The 19,108-nt window shown below is 42.3% G+C and overlaps 2 protein-coding genes and 1 non-coding gene across 3 annotated transcripts; 2 read left to right on the top strand and 1 right to left on the bottom strand.

The window, feature by feature from the left end:
• Positions 1-1,585: 1,585 nt before the first annotated feature.
• calhm2.1 (calcium homeostasis modulator family member 2, tandem duplicate 1) lies at positions 1,586-4,242 on the top strand. The gene is made up of 3 exons (XM_020481666.2): positions 1,586-2,183; positions 2,518-3,146; positions 3,375-4,242. The coding sequence occupies exons 2-3, from the start codon at positions 2,601-2,603 to the stop codon at positions 3,786-3,788; spliced, it is 960 nt and encodes a 319-aa protein (XP_020337255.1). The 5' UTR covers positions 1,586-2,183; positions 2,518-2,600; the 3' UTR covers positions 3,789-4,242.
• A 964-nt stretch (positions 4,243-5,206) lies between these two features.
• Positions 5,207-16,161, top strand: LOC109889885 (RING finger protein 122). The gene is made up of 6 exons (XM_020481667.2): positions 5,207-6,501; positions 11,475-11,631; positions 12,804-12,846; positions 13,243-13,284; positions 13,446-13,528; positions 14,659-16,161. The coding sequence occupies exons 1-6, from the start codon at positions 6,477-6,479 to the stop codon at positions 14,777-14,779; spliced, it is 471 nt and encodes a 156-aa protein (XP_020337256.1). The 5' UTR covers positions 5,207-6,476; the 3' UTR covers positions 14,780-16,161.
• Positions 10,053-10,109, bottom strand: LOC116374052 (U7 small nuclear RNA). Its single transcript, XR_004209881.1, has one exon. It is a non-coding gene; the product is annotated as a U7 small nuclear RNA (small nuclear RNA).
• Positions 16,162-19,108: the final 2,947 nt, after the last annotated feature.

Raw genomic sequence — 19,108 nt, 5'->3', positions numbered from 1 at the left:
CCTGATCTGCATCGTACTGGCCCTAATCAGTGTGAACCTCTAAACCAGCTTTGACTTCAACTGCCCCTGTATTCCACAATATAACAAACTCTACGCACTGGGGGTGATGTTTGTCCCACCTTTAATATTCTTCTTCCTGGGAATCTTGGTCAATCGACACACGGGAATCATGATGGAAGAATGGTTGAGACCCATTGGGAAGAGAAGCAAAGATCATGCCATTGTCAAGTGAGTTTTCAAGTGCTGCTGTCAAACCACCTCATGTTCCTGTGTTTACTACCACCATTACCACTATCATCACAGCTTTTAGTCCAACAACTACAACTACTTCCTGTAATTATTGGGATATTATAACCCTCTCCAAGTACATGTTCTCTGCCATGATGCATAGGGCTCTACTGGCGCCAATGGTGTGGATTCTGGTCACTCTGCTGGATGGGAAGATCTTCATCTGTGCTTTTGGCATGAGTGTAGACCCCAAGCCGTTCTCTGGTAAATATAACCACAACACCTTTTAATGACAGTATAACCTTAACTAATAGCAGACTGTATCTCCAACTCTGACTTTGACCCAAGCCCTCACCCAGAGTAAAACTAGTCTTGTCTAGTCTAGTCTTGTAACATTCTAACTTGGACTCAAACACTAACTTTAACTTAGTTGTACTCTATTTTTCCACAGGCATGCCCGACAACACTGGCCTGGACCTGGTCTAGCTCATGGCCAAGGTGTCTTGCGAGGAGGACTTGGTCTTCAGGAATATCACATTCCGTAAAGCTGTTTCACGCTACGTGCGCTGCTACTCCCAAGTGAGTGTACTCCCATTTTTAAGTAACCCTGAAACTCATGTCTTTACTTTGCGTATTTGAGTTGATGGGTTTAATATTCAAATCGGCAAAAATGTGGTTGCACTGTTCAGGTAGGTAGGGTTTTGTTTGTCACTTGTACACTCAAATCCTACTCCTAATGCAGGGGTGTCCAAAACAATCGTCCTGATGACTAATGTCCTCCATTCTCTATTTCCCGAATGCTAACGCTTTATACTATACTTCCCTGACAGGCGATTGGATGGTCTATCTTCCTCTTCTTCATTATTTTGGGTGCACTGGGCCGTCTCATCAAGTCCTGCTTCAATGACCATGCCACCAACCTTCGGGCACGCTACTGGAGCAACTACCTGGACATCGAGCAGAAGCCCTTCGACTAGACGTGCGTGCTGCGGTTTTGCCCGCAAGTGCGTGGTGCAGTATTTCGAGGGCATGCGGGAAGACGCAGTGCGAGGACTGCCTCTCTCACCCGAAGTCAGGTACAGGAGGAAAGAAGATATGGTGGAAAAGGAGGAGGAGAGACTCCATGGGATTACCCAGCAGGAACAGATGGATCAGCTGCTTCAAACATGGTTCCAGTGTAAACCTGAGCTGGATGTCACTAGAATGGCCTACAGGCCTAGAGTGTGTGTCACCTGGGAGGACGACAATGGAAAAACCCTCTACTCAGACGTTTAGATGTGTGTGTGATTGTGTAAATAGTACTTATTCGCTTATTACTGTTTTCCATGGGCTGCATAATATAGAGTGTACCTAGAAACTATGTGCCTGGGGGTATTGGATTGTGCTGGGATTTAGACTGACTTGTTCTGCATAGTTCATTTTACATACTGCTCAACTCCATGGATATCAGACAGATGCAAATTAGAGATGGACTGAGTTATTCAACACTTTACATTATGCTAGTTATTCTTCAAAAGGTACCTGGTACTAAATGGTGATAGATTTAATGAATCCCAAAGTAATTCATTGGTTACTACTGTGTAATTACCATACAATGAAGTGCAATTGAATATTGTTTATATTTTATGTGTAGTTTCTTAGATGTAGTCAGTTGCTCTGAGATAGTAGTCAGCTTGCAGCCACCATGTTGCTCTGTGATCATTCAACATGTGTTTTCAGTTCAAAAAGAAAGAGGAAACCGGAGGGCAGTTCCCGACGATGAGTCACTGAACATGCCCAGACCCCAGACAACACACACGAAGAGGAATGTTTCTCCCCCCCGAACCTACCAGCATGCACTCTTTGGTACTTTAGGAAATCATATACCCCATTTTTGCTTTTACTCACAGATTTTGTTTTTCAACCGTTCTACACAAAGAATGTACCTCAAATATCCTATCTCCCGGCTATAGAATGTAAGTTTGCATGACTTCATTGATTCCAGATTTTCTTCTCTGTTCTTTTCCTGTGGAATCACATGGCTTCTTTTAAGGCTTTAGCTCCACACAGAATGTGCTAGTATGAACCAATGCTAAAGTTATGAAGTTGATCTGTGTCAGTTTACCAGGAAATACATGTATAAACATAATTGTATGTTCTTCGATAAAATGAAATCCATTAGTCAATGAAGTAGGCATTCCCAGTTGTTGCAGCCTCAATTACCAGTGCAGAGAATGCTCTTAACACCATATTATCTTACTGGGCAGCTCAGATTACCAAGATCTCATGTATCTCCCTCACTTTCTATAGCGTGACTCCCCAGTGTGCAAGCTCCAAAATAGGAAAACCCTCCATTGCTCTCCAGTGTCAGACAACACACCAAACATTTCAAAATGGCTGCTCTCATCACAGAGAACTTCAAGTTTGTCTCGCTCTTCTTCAAGAGCAAGGACGTAATGATCTTCAATGGCCTGATAGCCCTGGGCACGGTGGCCAGTCAGACCATGTACAACATATTTGCCTTCGACTGCCCGTGTTCCTCCGGGCGGAACTATCTCTATGGCCTGGCAGCCATCGGGGTGCCCGCCCTGGCATTCTACCTCGTTGGCATCATGCTGAATAAGAGTACCTGGGATCTGGTGTCTGAGTGCCGCCTCAGGAGGTGCCGGAAACTATCGGGGGCGGCTGCCTTCGCCGTCCTGGGCACTATCATTGGCAGAGCGGCCGTGGCTCCAGTGACGTGGGCTGTCATCTCACTGTTACGTGGGGAGGCCTATGTCTGTGCCCTCAGTGAGTTTGTGGACCCTTCAACCTTGGAAGGTTTTCCCTCTGGACAGGGGTTAGAGGTCATGGCCAGGTTTCCCTGTAAGTCCACGGTCCCACAGGAGATGCAGGGTTTTTGGGCGGAGATTGAACGCCGGCTGAAGTACGAGTCTCAGGTATTTAATTTGATCTAAATCCACTATTCCATTTTCTTTTCCTGTGTGTTTGATAACACTATGTTTGTGGCATTATAGCTGGTGGAAAGAGGAAGTACAAATGCAAATTATTTATCACAGTGTCATTACATTAAATGGCTTATCACTGCCCTTGTGTTTCCTGAATTCGTTTCTTGGCTGTTCGGCTTCTCTTCCTGTGGGGTTTTGTCATGGTGTTGTTCCTTTCAGCTGCTAGGGTGGCTGATGGTGGCGGGGATGGCAGTGGTTCTGTTCCTCCTGCTGTGCATGAAGCGCTGCTGCTCTCCCCTGGGCTACCAACAGGAGGCGTACTGGTCCCAGTTCCGCTCCAACGAGCACGACCTCTTCCAGCGCACGGCCGACGTGCACTCCCGTATCCTGGCTGTTGAGAGTGTTAAGAGCTACTTTGGCTTCGTGGCCCTGGAGAAAGAGGAGAAACAGCAGCTGGAGGAGCACCAGAATGCCAGCCCCATCTCTAGTACAGAGTGGAACCGGATCACTGGGATCTGCTTGTACAGAGAGAAAAAGGGATTGCCCCTCTATAGCCGCCTCAACAAGTGGGCCCAGTACAGTGTGGAGAACAACATAGACGCCATGGAGAAAGAGATGGACACTCTGAGCTGACTGGCACTGGACACCCCAGTGTTCTTCAGCCATGATCCTGGGAACCCTGGGAATCCTGGGAGTGCAGGCTTTTGTTCCAGCCCAGCACTGACACATTCAACTAATTAACTTAATAGTCAAGTCCTTGATTAGTTGAAAGAATCAGGTGTGTACGCACAGGGCTGGAGCAAAAGCATGTCCTCCTGATGTGTCCCCAGGACCAGGGTTAAAGAACACTGACCTAGGTAGATTATAATATTTTACTTGTATTATCCCACATTTGTATTTATTACACCCTTCGGCTATTGATGGCACCTGATAACTATTGGAAGTAAATTGGAATGGACTCAAATATGGATTGAACTAATGTTCCCAACGTTACACTGTCATTGTACCCATTTACTTCTGCTCTCTTCCAGTTTTCAAATGGTTGTAATGGTTGATAAAGGACAATAGTCCAAAGTATTTTTTCTGAGTTTGTGTTCATATGCTTATTGTGTCTAGTTTTTTATTTTATCTTTATTTAACTAGGCAAGTCAGTTAAGAACAAATTATTATTTTCAATGACGGCCTAGGAACCTTTTGTTAACTGCCTGTTCAGGGGCAGAACGACAGATTTGTACCTTGTCAGCTTGGGGATTTGAACTTGTAACCTTCCGGTTACTAGTCCAACGCTCTAACCACTAGGCTACGCTGCCGCCCTATTTCCGGGTCCATGTTTAACAGAACATTTTATAGAGGTGTTTTAAACTCCCTCTCAATAAGAGACAAGCTCTCAGACTAGATGGCCTGTTACTGTAACATCCTGCACTTCCAAACATCAGCTCGTAGACAGAGCACCGTTTTCTCTGTCAGGATTCAGTTCTGTTGCTTTTTTCTTCGTAATTTTCCATAAAAACGACCTATTATGCCTGTCGTCCTGGGTATCTCTAAGATAGTCGCTAAATCTGTCTGTCTCTGTCTCTGTCTCTCTCTCTGTGTGTGTGTGTGTTTATCTGCTTGTCTCTCTGACTATCAGATTCACTGGCTGCCTGATTGTCCGACTGTCAAACCCATCTGATTGTCTGCTTATCTGTATAGGACAGTTATCTGAACTCATCATGAGAGGCCTCAGTTGCTCGCGGGGCTGAGTACCCATATGCCCTCCCCACCCCCGGCCCATCCCTGGTCTAGAAGCCGTTCATGTGTACCTATCTGTTTGCCTGTTTGTCCTCATGTCTGTCTATGTTACCATGGTCGAGTTCCTGCATCAACCAATAGTTGCGTGCCACCACTGCCACGTCATTGACTGTGCAGTCAAGCATCAGATTGCTATATCAAATGATGTGGTTAGCTGATATGTTGAATATGTACCCATGCGTTGTAAGCTCTGGCATGGCGTCTGCAATGTAGTCGACCAGGAACTCAACCCATCTGTCTGCCTGCTGTCTGCCTGCTTGCCTTTCTGCCTATCTGCCTATATGGCTCCTGCTCTGTTGTCGCCTAGTAATAGCTTATAGCTGGAAAGAGGGCAGGGGAGGGAGGGAAGTAAAAGGAGAGGGAAAGTGAGCAAGGCAGAGAGAAAGGAGGGGGCGGGTGAAAGTAGAGCTGTGATGCAGACAGCGAATCACATGAGCAGGGATATGTTTACAAACTGAGCTGAGGAGGCGTGCTCACTTGCTCCATTATGAGGAAGCAGGACTGAGAGCCAAGAGAGAAAAAGAGAGACTGGGACCAGAGGAGAGGTGCTGCCTGGGTTAAACTTAGCAGTGTTAGGCTAATTTTTTCTCTCTCTTTTTTTCACCTCCTCTTTGTCTGTTTTGAAGGGGGGGGGGGAGCAGATGGCTGGGGCTGACAGAGCAGAGAGCACAACACCAGTGCGGGCATGAGGAGCTGCTTTCACAGGAACACTGGGCACTGCAGGGAGCCATTCGCGTCTTTCCTTTGTTTCCTATAATTGGCAGAGGCAGGTTTTAACAGCAAGAGAGGAAATCTATGTCGAGACGAAGGAGGAGGCAGAGAGAAAGAGAGAGAAGGAGAGTAAAACAGAGGACCTCAGAGGAGCAGGGGAGGTAGGGGTAAGCCTTGTGACAATGTTTCTCTCCTTTTGGACTATTAACAATGACTTTGATGTGTCTTTAACCTGCCAGGTTTGGACGTTTATATCCTAGTATAAACAACGCTATGATCCGGATATCTTTTTGTTTATTTGAAGAGTGGAGCCATTGCAACACGGCTGTATTTGATTCCACAATACCTTTTCACATTTGTTTTGAGCTTGATTTTTGATTGAAAAAAGTACCTATCAATTCCTGATGACATTGTTGCTTGATTATTCACATCATGCTTACCTAAATCATCACAAAGAAGAGTTGATTTCAACAATGAGTGACTTGTTTTTGTAATGTTTTACTGGAAAACAGACCATCATCCACAAGCGATTTTCTGAGAGGTTTTTCCCAAAGGGATTGACTCAGCCTACAAACACAACAAGGAAGGAGTAATCAGTCCTTTTCATTGGGGACAGGAGAGTCTGGACTCACGTCATTGTCTGGAAGACAGTGACTTATCTGGGGACAATCTCCTCAATCTGTCTGCACCCCAACAAACAAAGACCTAGGACTGGTTGTGACCGCAGACACAGTGACCCTAGTGGTCGTGATTGACTTCAGACGTTTTCACCCCAATCCACTGATACCCTGGGTCTCTGGCCATCTGGAAGCTGTTTTCATGCACCCGGTCCGGTGGTGTAACGGTGAGTATGTCCTTCCAATGTTTCGTCGCGTAACAATGACCTTTGTGTTTGTGGTGTAACAATGTATTGTCACGTTACAATTGGTTTGCATGTGAGTGGATACGACTCTTATGGTCCTGCCTGTTTTGTGTGCCTTTCTTTTTAACGCTGAGCCCTAAACACTCTCCCAGACATCATGTGTTCACAGAGTGGCCTACCTCTTAGAGCTTGACTATCAATGATTTACTAACATCCTCCTAAGATTACAGATGCCCCCCACCCCTCTCACCCAAACCCAGCACTCCACCCCCTCAGAGACAGAGCCGGTGGAATGGCCCTTCTGGCCTGACCTTCACACAGGCAAAGAGGGACCTTTGACCCAGAAAGTACTCTACTCATTGTGGGACTATGGGTGGTATTAGACCTTAGGGTTGCTCAACATTCTCTCCCTAGATAGTTCTGCTGATGACGGTCTAAAATGGCTGCATGGACTGAAAGAACCCAATTCCCCATCTCCCCTCAGAGCACGCACACACACACACATACACACACACACATACACACACGCATGCACGCACGCCTAAACGTCTGAGTAGAGGGTTTTTCCATTGTGGTCCTCCCAGGTGACACACACTCTAGGCCTGTGGGCCATTCTTGTGACATCCAGCTCTCACACACACACACACACACACACACACACACACACACACACACACACACACACACACACACACACACACACACACACACACACACACACACACACACACACACACACACACACACACACACACACACACACACACACACACACACACACACACACACACAGTAAAATGATTCATGCCAAGTGTTGACCAGCATCCACCTGTAAAGAAATTAACTGTGAGAACTGTTAGAACCCCCTGGACTGATGATGAATTGAAGCATTTTATGGTTCAAATAAATTATGCAAAGGAGGTGGCAAACAAGTCAGACTGCTCAGTTGATTGGTTGACATACTGTAAATTGAGAAAAGTTGTGACTAAACTTAACAAAAAAAAGAAGAAATTATATTACCAAGCAAAGATAAATGACATAAAACACAATGTAAAAAAACTTTGGAGTACCTTAAATGATATCATGGGCAGAAAACCCAATTAATCTCCATCGTTCATTGAAGTTGATGGGTCATTTATAACAAAACCTTTCGTTTTTGCCAATCATTTCGATGCTTATTTCACTAGTAAAGTGGAAAAACTTAGAAGTCAAATGACAACATTGAATAGTGAACTATCATATTACGATCTAATAATGAAATAGAAGGAATGCTGATTTGAATTTGTTCAAGTTATTGTGGGAGAGGTGGAAAAACCATTGTTATCCATCAATAATGATAAGCCACCAGGTATAGACAACCTAGATGGGAAACTATTGAGAATGCTAGCAGACTATATTGCCACGCATATTTGCTATGTCTTTAACCAAAGCCTAAAATGAGTGTGTCTGTCCACAGGCATGGAAGGAAGCTAAATTAATTCCTTTGTCTAAAAATAGTAAAGCACCCTTTGCTGGTGCTAACAGCCACACAATCAGTGTGCTGCCTATTCTCAACTTGTACTGCACTAACTTAGATGATTGATGATTGGTTAAAAGAAATTGATAATAAGATGATAGTTGGAGCAGTATTGTTAGATTTCAGTGCAACCTTTGATGTTGTTGATCATAAACTGTCATTGAAAAAACTCACTTGCTAACAGGAAGTCCCATTGAGACCAAGGTCTCCTTTACAAGAGTGACCTGCATTTTACAATTGACACATTTTATAGAATACAAGCAACAGTTAAAATACACAAAAATACACAAAAATCTCAGATACAATCCTCGATAACATCTACATCTCTCAGCTATCAGGTCTTCTATTTCTACCCTAAACTGCCTGCGCGGCTACAAAACATTTAATTTCAACAAGATCTGCAGATTGTCCCAGCATTGAGGTGCATCAAAACGAAAAGCGGATCTACATCACCTGCCATCACATGGTTGGAGAGTTATTTATCCAATCGAACCCAGAGAGTGTTCTTCAATGGAAGCTTCTCTAACATCAGATATGTACAGTGAGGTGTCCTTCAGGGAAGTTTCCTTGGGCCATTTACTCTTCTCTATTTTTACAAATGATGCCACACTCTACATGTCAGCAGAACCTCAACTGGAGTTGTATATTAAAGGGTGTGACTATTGAGCAAGTTGAGGAAGCTAAACTCCTAGGTATAACATTGGATGGTCAATTATCATGGGCAAGACATATTGACAGGTCAGAAATGGGTCTTCCAAATGGACAATGACCCCAAGCATATTTCCAAAGTTGTGGCAAAATGGCTTAAGGACAACAAAGTCAAGGTATTGAAGTGGCCATCACAAAGCCCTGACCTCAATCCTATAGAAATTTGTGGGCAGAACTGAAAAGGCGTCTGTGAGCAAGGAGGCCTACAAACCTGACTCAGTTACACCAGCTCTGTCAGGAGGAATGGGCCAAAATTCACCCAACTTATTGTGGGAAGCTTGTGGAAGGCTACCTGAAACGTTTGACCCAAGTTCAACAATTTAAAGGCAATGCTACCAATTACTAATTGAGTGTATGTAAACCTCAGACCCACTGGGAATGTGATGAAAGAAATGAAAGCTGAAATAAATCATTCTCTCTACTATTATTCTGACATTTCACATTCTTAAAATAAAGTGGTGATCCTAACTGACCTAAGACAGGGAATATTTACTAGGATTAAATGTCAGGGATTGTGAAAAACGGAGTTTAAATGTATTTGGCTGAGGTGTATGTAAACTTCCGACTTCAACTGTAGTTGTTGTGAAGATGGGGGAGGGGTATGTATGTTATAAAAAATATGTTATGTGTTTTTGACACTAACATCAACTGTACTAGTTGTTCAGGCTCTGGTCTTGCCCATCTTGATTACTGTCCAGTAATATGGTCAAGTGCAGTACAGAAAGACCTGCAAAGCTGCAGCTGGCTCAAAACAGAGCAGCACGCCTTGCTCTTACAGGAAAACTCCACCCAAAAACGATCTTTTGGTATTTGTTGATATATTCCCAAACTGTTTTGCCTGTCAGCAATGAAATATTCAAGATACATACCCCACAATACATGCCTCCAGGGTTCTCTTCAAAGTTCCCAAGCAAAAATGTCTAAAAACATGTTTTTATTTTTTCATTATGGGGTATTGTGTGTTGAAGGGGGGAAAAAAATATCTATTTAATCCATTTTGACTTCAGACTGTAACAACAAAATGTAGATTAAGGCAAGAGGTATGAATACTTTCTGAATGAACTATACACACACTCACATCCCCAGGCCGACGAACAATCCACATGAAAAAAAGACTATAGTATAATATGGTATAAATACATTAGTGTCGCTATCTTTATACACAATAGTATTCACTGTAGTGTTTTGGTGGACTTTACTGCACTGTAGTGTTTTTACAGACATGACTGTAGTATTTACTATAGTGTTTTCGTGGACATGACCGTAGTATACTGTAGTGTTTCTGTTTTACTATATTTGACATAGAAGCGGGGGCTTTCTCCTTGATGAAACCTATTGGACAAATACTAAAAGAGCAAATGTACCACAACCTGTTGGGAACACAATATATGGTCTATACCTGGCATGTAGGTTTCTTACTAATGGGTGGCACAAATTGGGATATGGGGGCCGGGATTGGGAGGGGTATATGCAAATCAAATACTGTAGTATTACTATAATTGAACATGTTTTTGTTGGCACTAGTGCTTTTGCAGACATGACTGTAGTATTTACTATAGTATTCTACAGTATACTATAAAATTATATAGTAAGTACTACACATGATCTATGGATACTATAGTGTACTATAGTGTATAGTATTATACAGTATACTACAAGATTATATAGTAAGTACTACAGATGATTGAGGGATATTACAGTGTGGAGTATAGTATTCTACAGTATACAACAGTTTACTACAGAATTCTATAGTCAATTCTATTGTATTTGATAATAAACTGTAGTATTTCTGTATGTGGGATGTGTAACACATTCCAGTCCAACAAAAAGAAGGTTGTTATTCCTATGTGATTGCTTTTAGATGTTTAATTCTAGGGATTGAGTTTGTGTTTAAAGGACCATGAATTGAGAGAATATGTGGTTGTGGAATATTTCTGTGCTGGAGACATTGGTTATGGAAATGTTTCGTAACAGATTAGCCTCCAAGGAATGTTACTAAAGTGTTTTTCTTGTTGTCATTATGTAGTGCCTGGCTTCTGGGGTGGCCTTCAGACATGGGACACACACACACACACACACACACATCACACACACACAGGCCTTAATGGGGGAGCTGGTCCAACACACACCCCACTCCCACTGACAGCTCACTTTTCAGTTGAAGTAACTTAGTACTTTGTGTAAAGTTTGTGCAACTCAATGAAGTTCAACAATGGAAGTAGTGTTATATTGATATTTGAAACAAGAAGCTGCTGAGTGGCTAACAGTATGCAATATGCATGCCAGCCTTGGGAGCACACATGCAATGAGATTAACCACATGTCCAGTGCTGGCCAGATAGACAATGTGCAGCCTACTGCACAGTATAAAATAATACAAAACATTTATGCTAATAAGACATTCCAAATTCCACATTTAATTTGATTCAGTCTGTTTCAGATGTAAAACATCCTCTGTGCACTTAGTAGATGAACACACCAACAAACACACACCACTTCATGTTTTGAAATGCCACATGTAAAACATACTAATTCCTCAAATGCATAACCTCCTCTCTACATTTGAAATGAAACACACAAGTCACTGAAATGTGCTTCAGAATCCATTATTGAGAATGACGCACGCACTGAACTCTTGTCTTTTGTGTGTGAGGACAGAAGGGCCTGTAGAGTTTGGTCAAGTAGACTCAAGGCTCTCTGTCTTCTTCCTCTCTCTGTCTTCCTCCTCTCAGGATGTCTGTGCGGTTTAAGATCGCAGATCTCAGACCCTTACGGCAAGATGACATCGGAAGACATCTACAACCTGCCCCTCAACGTGTACGTCATCATCCTGGGCATCGGCCTCTTCATCTTCATGCTCAGCCTGATCTTCTGCTGCTACATGTTCAGGTGAGGCTCACCTACATTCTTGGAAAAAAAGGGTTCAATAAAGGTTCTACGGTTGTCCCCAGATGAGAACCCTTTTTGTTTCCAGGTGAAAAACCTTTTTGGTTCCAGGTAGAACCATTTGGGTTCCATGTAGACCCTCTGTGGAAAGGGCTCTACAGGGAACCCAAACAGTTCTACCTGGAACCAAAATAGTTCTAGCTGGAGCCAACAAGGGTTCTTCAAAGGGTTCTCCTATGTGGACAGCCGGAGAACCCATATAGGTTCTAGATAACACCTTTTTTTCTAAAACTGTAGGGGCAATATCATTAAGCAAGGTCAATGACTTATGGGCTTGGTACTCTCAGGAACCCATAGTCAGCTGTAGCTTTCTTTATAGACCACAACGTTAAAAAACTTCTTTGGGAAGTACAACCCTGAGGCTGACACAATTCTTTTTTTATTTTTTTTACCTTTATTTAACTAGGCAAGTCAGTTAATAACAAATTCTTATTTTCAGTGGCAGCCTAGGAACAGTGGGTTAACTGCCTTGTTCAGGGGCAGAACGATTTTACCTTGTCAGGTCGGGGATTCAATTTTGCAACCTTTCGGTTACTAGTCCAACGCTCTAACCACTAGGCTACCTGCTGCCCCAATCAGGTAGTACAATAGGTTTTAAACGGCAATGTGATCAATGCTAGGTGTTGAACAACCTCATGACATCATCAGCTGCCAGGCTTTTTTGTTAAGACTGTGTTTCAACCTGGAGCTAAATGTGTTTTTTTGGCCAAATCTGAGGCAATGTTTCCTACACTTTCTTGTTGTCCAGATAAAGAACCAAAAAGACATACGGAAATTTGCTCCTGATCAAGTGCTTTGCAGCTGTGTAGACTACATTATGACTTGCATTTGACCTTCATGTGATTACTATTTGGAAAACTGGTCTCCATGCTGACACATTGGGCAAGATGAGACATGATATGAAAGAGAGATGAGATGTACTGAAGAAAAATATAAAAGCAACATGCAACAATTTCAAATATTTTACTGAGTTACAGTTTATAGAAGGAAATCCGTCAATTGAAATCTAATCTTTGGATGTCACAACTATGAATACAGATATGCATCTGATCAACCTAATATGCAATTATGTCCAAAATAATATTTGAAAATCTCTTTTTATAATTCTGTTTCAGGTTAAGGCGACAAGGCACAAGGGAGCAATACGGATATAATGAGGTAATTTCATCTTTGAATAAAAACATTTTTTGTAAAAAGGTTTTATATTGAACCTTTATTTAACTAGGCAAGTCAGTTAAGAACAAATTCTTATTTACAATGACGGCCTAACCCGGCCAAACCCGGACAACGCTGGGCCAATTGTGCGCCACCCTATGGGACTGCCAATCACGGCCGGATGTGATACAGTCTGGATTTTTTTGTGGTGTCAGACATACAGACACTAAATAAAACTCTTCAAAAAAGTTGTACATTTGATCTTTTGCATCTTGGCAGCTTTGGATCGGCAGATGTTGTTGTTGACGTATTTATGTTCATTTATAAAGCTGTTCTTTTGTTTTTCTTTTATTGTATAAAATAGTTCCCTCTGTCACATATATGCATCTTTGTTTCTAGGTTGTTTTGAAAGGAGCAGGAAAGAAACTGAGTCTTCTTGGAGTAAGTTGACTTCATTGGTCCAGCAATGCACTTTACAAATAAAAACATTTTGCTTCAGCAGGGGGATAGAATATTGGCCCTGGCCTTAGAGGGTTATGGTGGGGAGTGAGAGAGTTTGTTTTTTGAAGGAGTGTTGACGTGATCTCTTTCCCATCCTACAGCAGACCTGTGCAGTGTGCTTAGAACAGTTCAAAAGCAGAGACGAACTTGGAGTGTGTCCCTGCTCACATGCCTTCCACAAGAAGTAAGTCCCTTCCCACAGTCTTGGCTTTGATGGCGTGAAGTGAACAACTGAAGATATACTCAGAAGGAAGACATCAAAAGCAATGAAACATTAAAATTGTAATGTAAAAAAAAAACGAAACGAAAACCATAATAAAGCCCTCCAGGTGTAGTGTCAAGGTGACAGGCATTTACTGTCTGTGTGACTTTGTCATTTGACGATATGAGCCTGTTTACCCCTAACACAAGCCATCTGCCTCTCCCTAGTCCAGAGGTGTCAAACATGTGCAAGCCCGTTCAATTTGGCCCGCGTGTGTTTGAGTTGAAAAAAATTAATTGAGTGTGTAACAATTGCCGAAATGAGCATAAAAAAATCTCAAAACAATTTCTTTCAAATTTCGACGCTGATGAAATATAACACATTTTCAGTGCCGCCTCATTGAAGACTGAATGTGGCCTCCGGGGCAAAATGAGTTTGACACCCCTGCCCTGTTCTAATGACTTCTCTCACAGGATATGTTTGACATGTTAGTAGCCAATGGCCTATATAGTAATATGCAGGGTGGTGTGTACAGTTTAACCTTCCCTGAATTGTTATATTATTAACTGTCTACAGTGTTGTTACAATCTTCAAATAGTAGAAGTACAAATGACAAGGGGAAAATAAATAGCCACATAAATATAACCAGATAAATATGTGCTCCATCGGTTGCCCTAAAATGATCGCAACAGGTCACACTTATTGCTGCGATGATCGCACACGTATTTTACCTAACAGATAATGGAGCTTATCAATATCTTTTGGATCCTAGAAATCTGAGGGAAATATGTGTGTCTCATATCGTCATATATTTGTCAGAAGGTGCAGCTCAGTTTCCACCACATTTTGTGGGCATTGGGCACACATTTCGTCTCTTGAGAGCCAGGTCTGCCGATGGCGGCCTCTCCCAATAGCAAGGCTATGCTCACACTCTGCACATTGTAAATATTTTCCTCTGTTTTCTGTCAGTCTCTCTCTCTTTCTCTCTCTCTCTCTCTCTCTCTCTCTCTCTCTCTCTCTCTCTCTCTCTCTCTCTCTCGCTCTCTCTCTCTCTCTGTGTGTCTATAATACCTTCCTCGCTATAAAACCTTCCTCGCTCTGCCCCCATGCAGGTGTCTGTTAAAATGGCTGGAGATCCGCAGTGTCTGCCCTATGTGCAACAAACCTATCTGCCGTTTGCAGCCAGACCCCCCACAGGGTGCAGAGAGGCCCCAGGGCCCAATGGAGGTGTGAGAGGAGAGAAGGACCCCACCACAGCACCTCAACACCACTAACTACAGTCCCAACCTGCCTCTCCCAGACCGCCTGACCCCTAAAAATCACACCCTGGTCCAGGTGAAGGGAATCAGGCATTCCATCCTGACCTCTCCCATATATCCTAGTTCTGACAGACTATTTAAATCCACTCCACTCTTTGATGGTGTTAGAGCCCTGCAGGTGTGTGTGAGATAAGACTTTAAAGTGGAACTCATAGAACAATATTGGGGGACAAACTGACAAACTGTCAGTACCCTCCATCCCATGTTGCCAATTGAAGATAGGGTGTCTGATTGGTCGATGAGTAACATAGGACCTGGATGGAGGTGACACCCACATACCAAGCTCATAGCTGCCAATATGGGCCAATGAGGTATCCCGCTATGACATAGGGTACAGTGACCCTGTCTCTAAATAACACATCAGGGTCATTCTTGATTTGCAGTGCCTTTTGGGCATGGCATTTTGGAAGACATTTACTTCATTTTTGTTTAGTTGTTTTTATTTAAATGTATTTGGGTACTTCTTCCCATTCTAAATAAATGAATATGGTCGATTAATGACTTTAAGTAATTTTGACGATAACCTTCTGCCACCGCTAGGAGTAGTAACACCAATGATGCCATTATCTATGTCAGAAAGTGCAACCATTCTGCCTGCACTGGGTTGAGGGACGGGCATCGCGTTGGAGTGACCCACCTGTCAGAAGACAATGTAATGTTGGTAATACCAATGACACATTTTTTGTAATTGAGGATTTTCTTAAATGGAGACCACAGCTGCTCGGATGTAATGTCATTAACCCTTAATTTACTCAAGTTATATAATTGATTGCTCACAATGTAATTTCTCTTCATTTAAATTGATTAGCCTAACACTAATAACACTTTATTTAGACACACCATATTATAACACTCTAAAAGGGTGTGAATATCTAACAACTTTCTTTAATATAGACTACTCCTCTGATAAGAGTTTTTCTTGGAGAGAATGCTCAAGGTCCAAGTATATCTTTTGTGTAATGAGTAATCTCAGAAACCCAGAACTAAAATCTTACGTAATTGCGTCAGATGCTCGATTAGATTCTGGAGGAGATGTATTAGGAAGGATACTAACACGTCTAGTGACATTAAAGATACAGTTTTTCAGTAGAAAGGACTTGCATTATGTTTTATCATTAATAAACAGTTCAATATGAACAAAAAATGTGTATGATGTGTAACTATTTGTCATAAAGTGTTTTTGCAAATGCGATGCAAATGCCATCGCAATTCAATTAAATATATAGTCTAAGTTATTTCTAAGGAATTGTTTTGTATTATAACTGACTTTCAATAAAGTGTAGTGTTTCAGTGATATTGAGAACTCTGATGTCATTCATTCTTTAGCATTAAGCATGCAAATGTTGTATATTCAGCTGACCCTGCATGGCCTTAGCTGTGCTCCACTGAATCCACTGAACTATACTGAACAACAATATAAATGCAACATAAAGTGTTTCATGAGCTGAAATAAAAGATGCCATAAATGTCCTATACTCACAAAAAGTATTATTTCTAAAAACAATCTGTGCACAAATGTTTTTTTTTTACCTCCCTGTTAGTGAGCATGTTATCCTTTGTCAAGATAATCCATCCATCTGACAGGTGTGGTATATCAAGAAGCTGATTAAACAGCATGATCATTACAAATACCCAGCTTGTGCGGGGGACAATAAAGGCCACTCTAAAATGGGCAGATTTGTCACACAACACAATGCCAAAGATGTCTCAAGTTTTGAGGGAGCATGAAATTGGCATTTTAACTGCAAGAATGTCCACCAGAGCTGTTGCCAGAAAATGTTATGTTCATTTCTCTACCATAAGCCGGCTTCAACATTGTTTTAGAGAATTTGGCAGTATGTCCAATAAAGCCCTTTTGTAGAGAAAAATGTATTCTGATTGGCTGGGCCTGGTTCCCCAGTGGGTGGACCTGGCTCCCAAGTGTGTAGGCCTATGCCGTCCCAGGCCCGCCCATGGATGCGCCCCTGCCCAGTCATGTGAAATCCATAGATTAAGGCCTAATGAGTTTATTTCAATTGACTGATTTTGCTTATATGAACTGTAATCTTTGAATTTGTTGCATGTTGCGTTTATATTTTTGTTCAGTATAAGTACTGCTTGACTATCGTGAACTTCTGTGAACAGAAAATAGATTAATGCTAAATATCCACAACCAAGATGGGCTGGATTTATAACATTATGTCCTTGCCTTCAAGTTTGTCTTCACCTTCATCTTCAAATATTCAGTGAAATGGTCAGTGGATACAAACTCTGACTGTAATAGGTCTGGGTGTAGCTGGTGCAGAGGAGTCAGGCGCAGTAATACACGTAAATTTACTCAAGACTTACAAATCAAGTCGATATTACTGAGCCAACCATACGGACCGTAAATACAACAAACAACAACTCACAAACAAACTTGGAGGAACAGAGGGTTAAATAATGAACAAGTAATTGGGGGATAAAAACCAGGTGTGTAAGACAAAGACAAAACAAATGGAAAATGAAAAGTGGATCAGCGATAGCTAGAAGGCCGGTGACGTCGACCGCCGAACGCGCCCGAACAAGGAGCGGGTCGACTTCGGCAGAAGTCGTGACACTGACCCAAGATTGAACCATGATTTTGTAGTGAATCCAATTTTGGAATATTTTTTTCCTTCCTGACTTGACTGTTCTAAGCGTCTTGAGACACTTTCCAGTATCCAATCATACATAATCAGTGCAGCTGGTTCCAAACCTACTCCAACCAATTATTATTATTTTTTAAATTTTAATTTCACCTTTATTTAACCAGGTAATCCAGTTGAGAACAAGTTCTCATTTACAACTGCGACTTGGCCAAGATAAAGCAAAGCAGTGCGACAAAAACAACACAGAGTTACACATGGGATAAACATTAGTACAGTCAATAACACAATAGAAAAATAGGTATACAGTGTGTGCAAATGAAGTAAGGAGGTAAGGCAATAAATAGGCCAATAGTGGCGAAGTAATTACAATTTAGCAATTTACACTGGAGTGATATATGTGCAGATAAGGATGTGCAGGTAGAAATACTGGTATGCAAAGGAGCAGAAAAACAAAAACAAATATGGGGATGAGGTAGGTAGTTGGTTGGATGGGCTATTTACAGATGGGCTGTGTACAGCTGCAGCGATCGGTAAGCTGCTCTGACAGCTGACGCTTAAAGTTAGTAAGCCTCCAACTTCAGTGATTTTGCAATTCGTTCCAGTCATTGGCAGCAGACAACTGGAAGGGAAGGTGGCCAAAGGAGGAGTTGGCTTTGGGGATGACCAGTGAAATATACCTGCTGGAGCTTGTGCTACGGGTGGGTATTGCTATGGTGACCAGTGAGCTGAGATAAGGCGGATCTTTACCTAGCAAAGATTTAAAGATTACCTGGAGCCAGTGGGTTTGGCAACGAATATGTAGCGAGGACCAGCCAACGAGAGCATACAGGTCGCAGTGGTGGGTAGTATATGGGGCTTTGGTGACAAAACGGATGACACTGTGATAGACCGTATCCAATTTGCTGAGTAGAGTGTTGGAGGCTATTTTGTAAATGACATCGCCGAAGTCAAGGATCGGTAGGATATTCAGTTTTAAAAGGGTATGTTTAGCAGCATGAGTGAAGGAGGCTTTGTTGCGAAATAGGAAGCCGATTCTAGATTTAACTTTGTATTGGAGATGCTTAATGTGAGTCTGGAAGGAGAGTTTACAGTCTAGCCAGACACCTAGGTATTTATAGTTGTCCACATATTCTAAGTTAGAACAGTCCAGAGTAGTGATGGTAGTCGGGCGGGCGGGTGCAGGCAGATCGGTTGAAGAGCAGGCATTTCGTTTTGCTTGCATTTAAGAGCAGTTGGAGGCCACAGAAGGAGTGTTGTATGTCATTGAAGCTCGCTTGTAGGTTTATTAACACAGTGGCCAAAGAAGGGCCAGATGTATACAGAGTGGTGTCGTCTGTGTAGAGGTGGATCAAAGAATCACCCGCAGCAAGAGCGACATCATTGATATATACAGAGAAAAGAGTCGGCCCAAGAATTGAACCCTGTGACACCCCCATAGAGACTGCCAGAGGTCCGGACAGCAGGTCCTCCGATTTGACACACTGAACTCTATCTGAGAAGTAGTTAGTGAACCAGGCAAGGGCAATCATTCGAGAAACGAAGGCTGTTGAGTCTGCCGATAAGAATACGGTGATTGACAAATCAGGAGCACCAAGGGGTGATGGATGATAATGAAATATGGTATTTGAATAGTG

This window comes from Oncorhynchus kisutch, linkage group LG4, assembly GCF_002021735.2.
Source record: "Oncorhynchus kisutch isolate 150728-3 linkage group LG4, Okis_V2, whole genome shotgun sequence".
Taxonomy (NCBI): domain Eukaryota; kingdom Metazoa; phylum Chordata; class Actinopteri; order Salmoniformes; family Salmonidae; genus Oncorhynchus; species Oncorhynchus kisutch.
Note: the sequence above shows the minus strand (reverse complement) of the source record. Positions and strands in the feature narration are given on the sequence as shown.

Coding starts and splice junctions, on each gene's coding strand:
- calhm2.1 (XM_020481666.2), top strand. CDS start 2,601: ATGGCTGCTCTCATCACAGAGAACTTCAAGTTTGTCTCGCTCTTCTTC. Junction 3,147..3,374: donor GGCTGAAGTACGAGTCTCAG/GTATTTAATTTG, acceptor TGTTCCTTTCAG/CTGCTAGGGTGGCTGATGGT.
- LOC109889885 (XM_020481667.2), top strand. CDS start 6,477: ATGCACCCGGTCCGGTGGTGTAACG. Junction 12,847..13,242: donor AGCAATACGGATATAATGAG/GTAATTTCATCT, acceptor CTTTGTTTCTAG/GTTGTTTTGAAAGGAGCAGG. Junction 13,529..14,658: donor TCACATGCCTTCCACAAGAA/GTAAGTCCCTTC, acceptor GCCCCCATGCAG/GTGTCTGTTAAAATGGCTGG.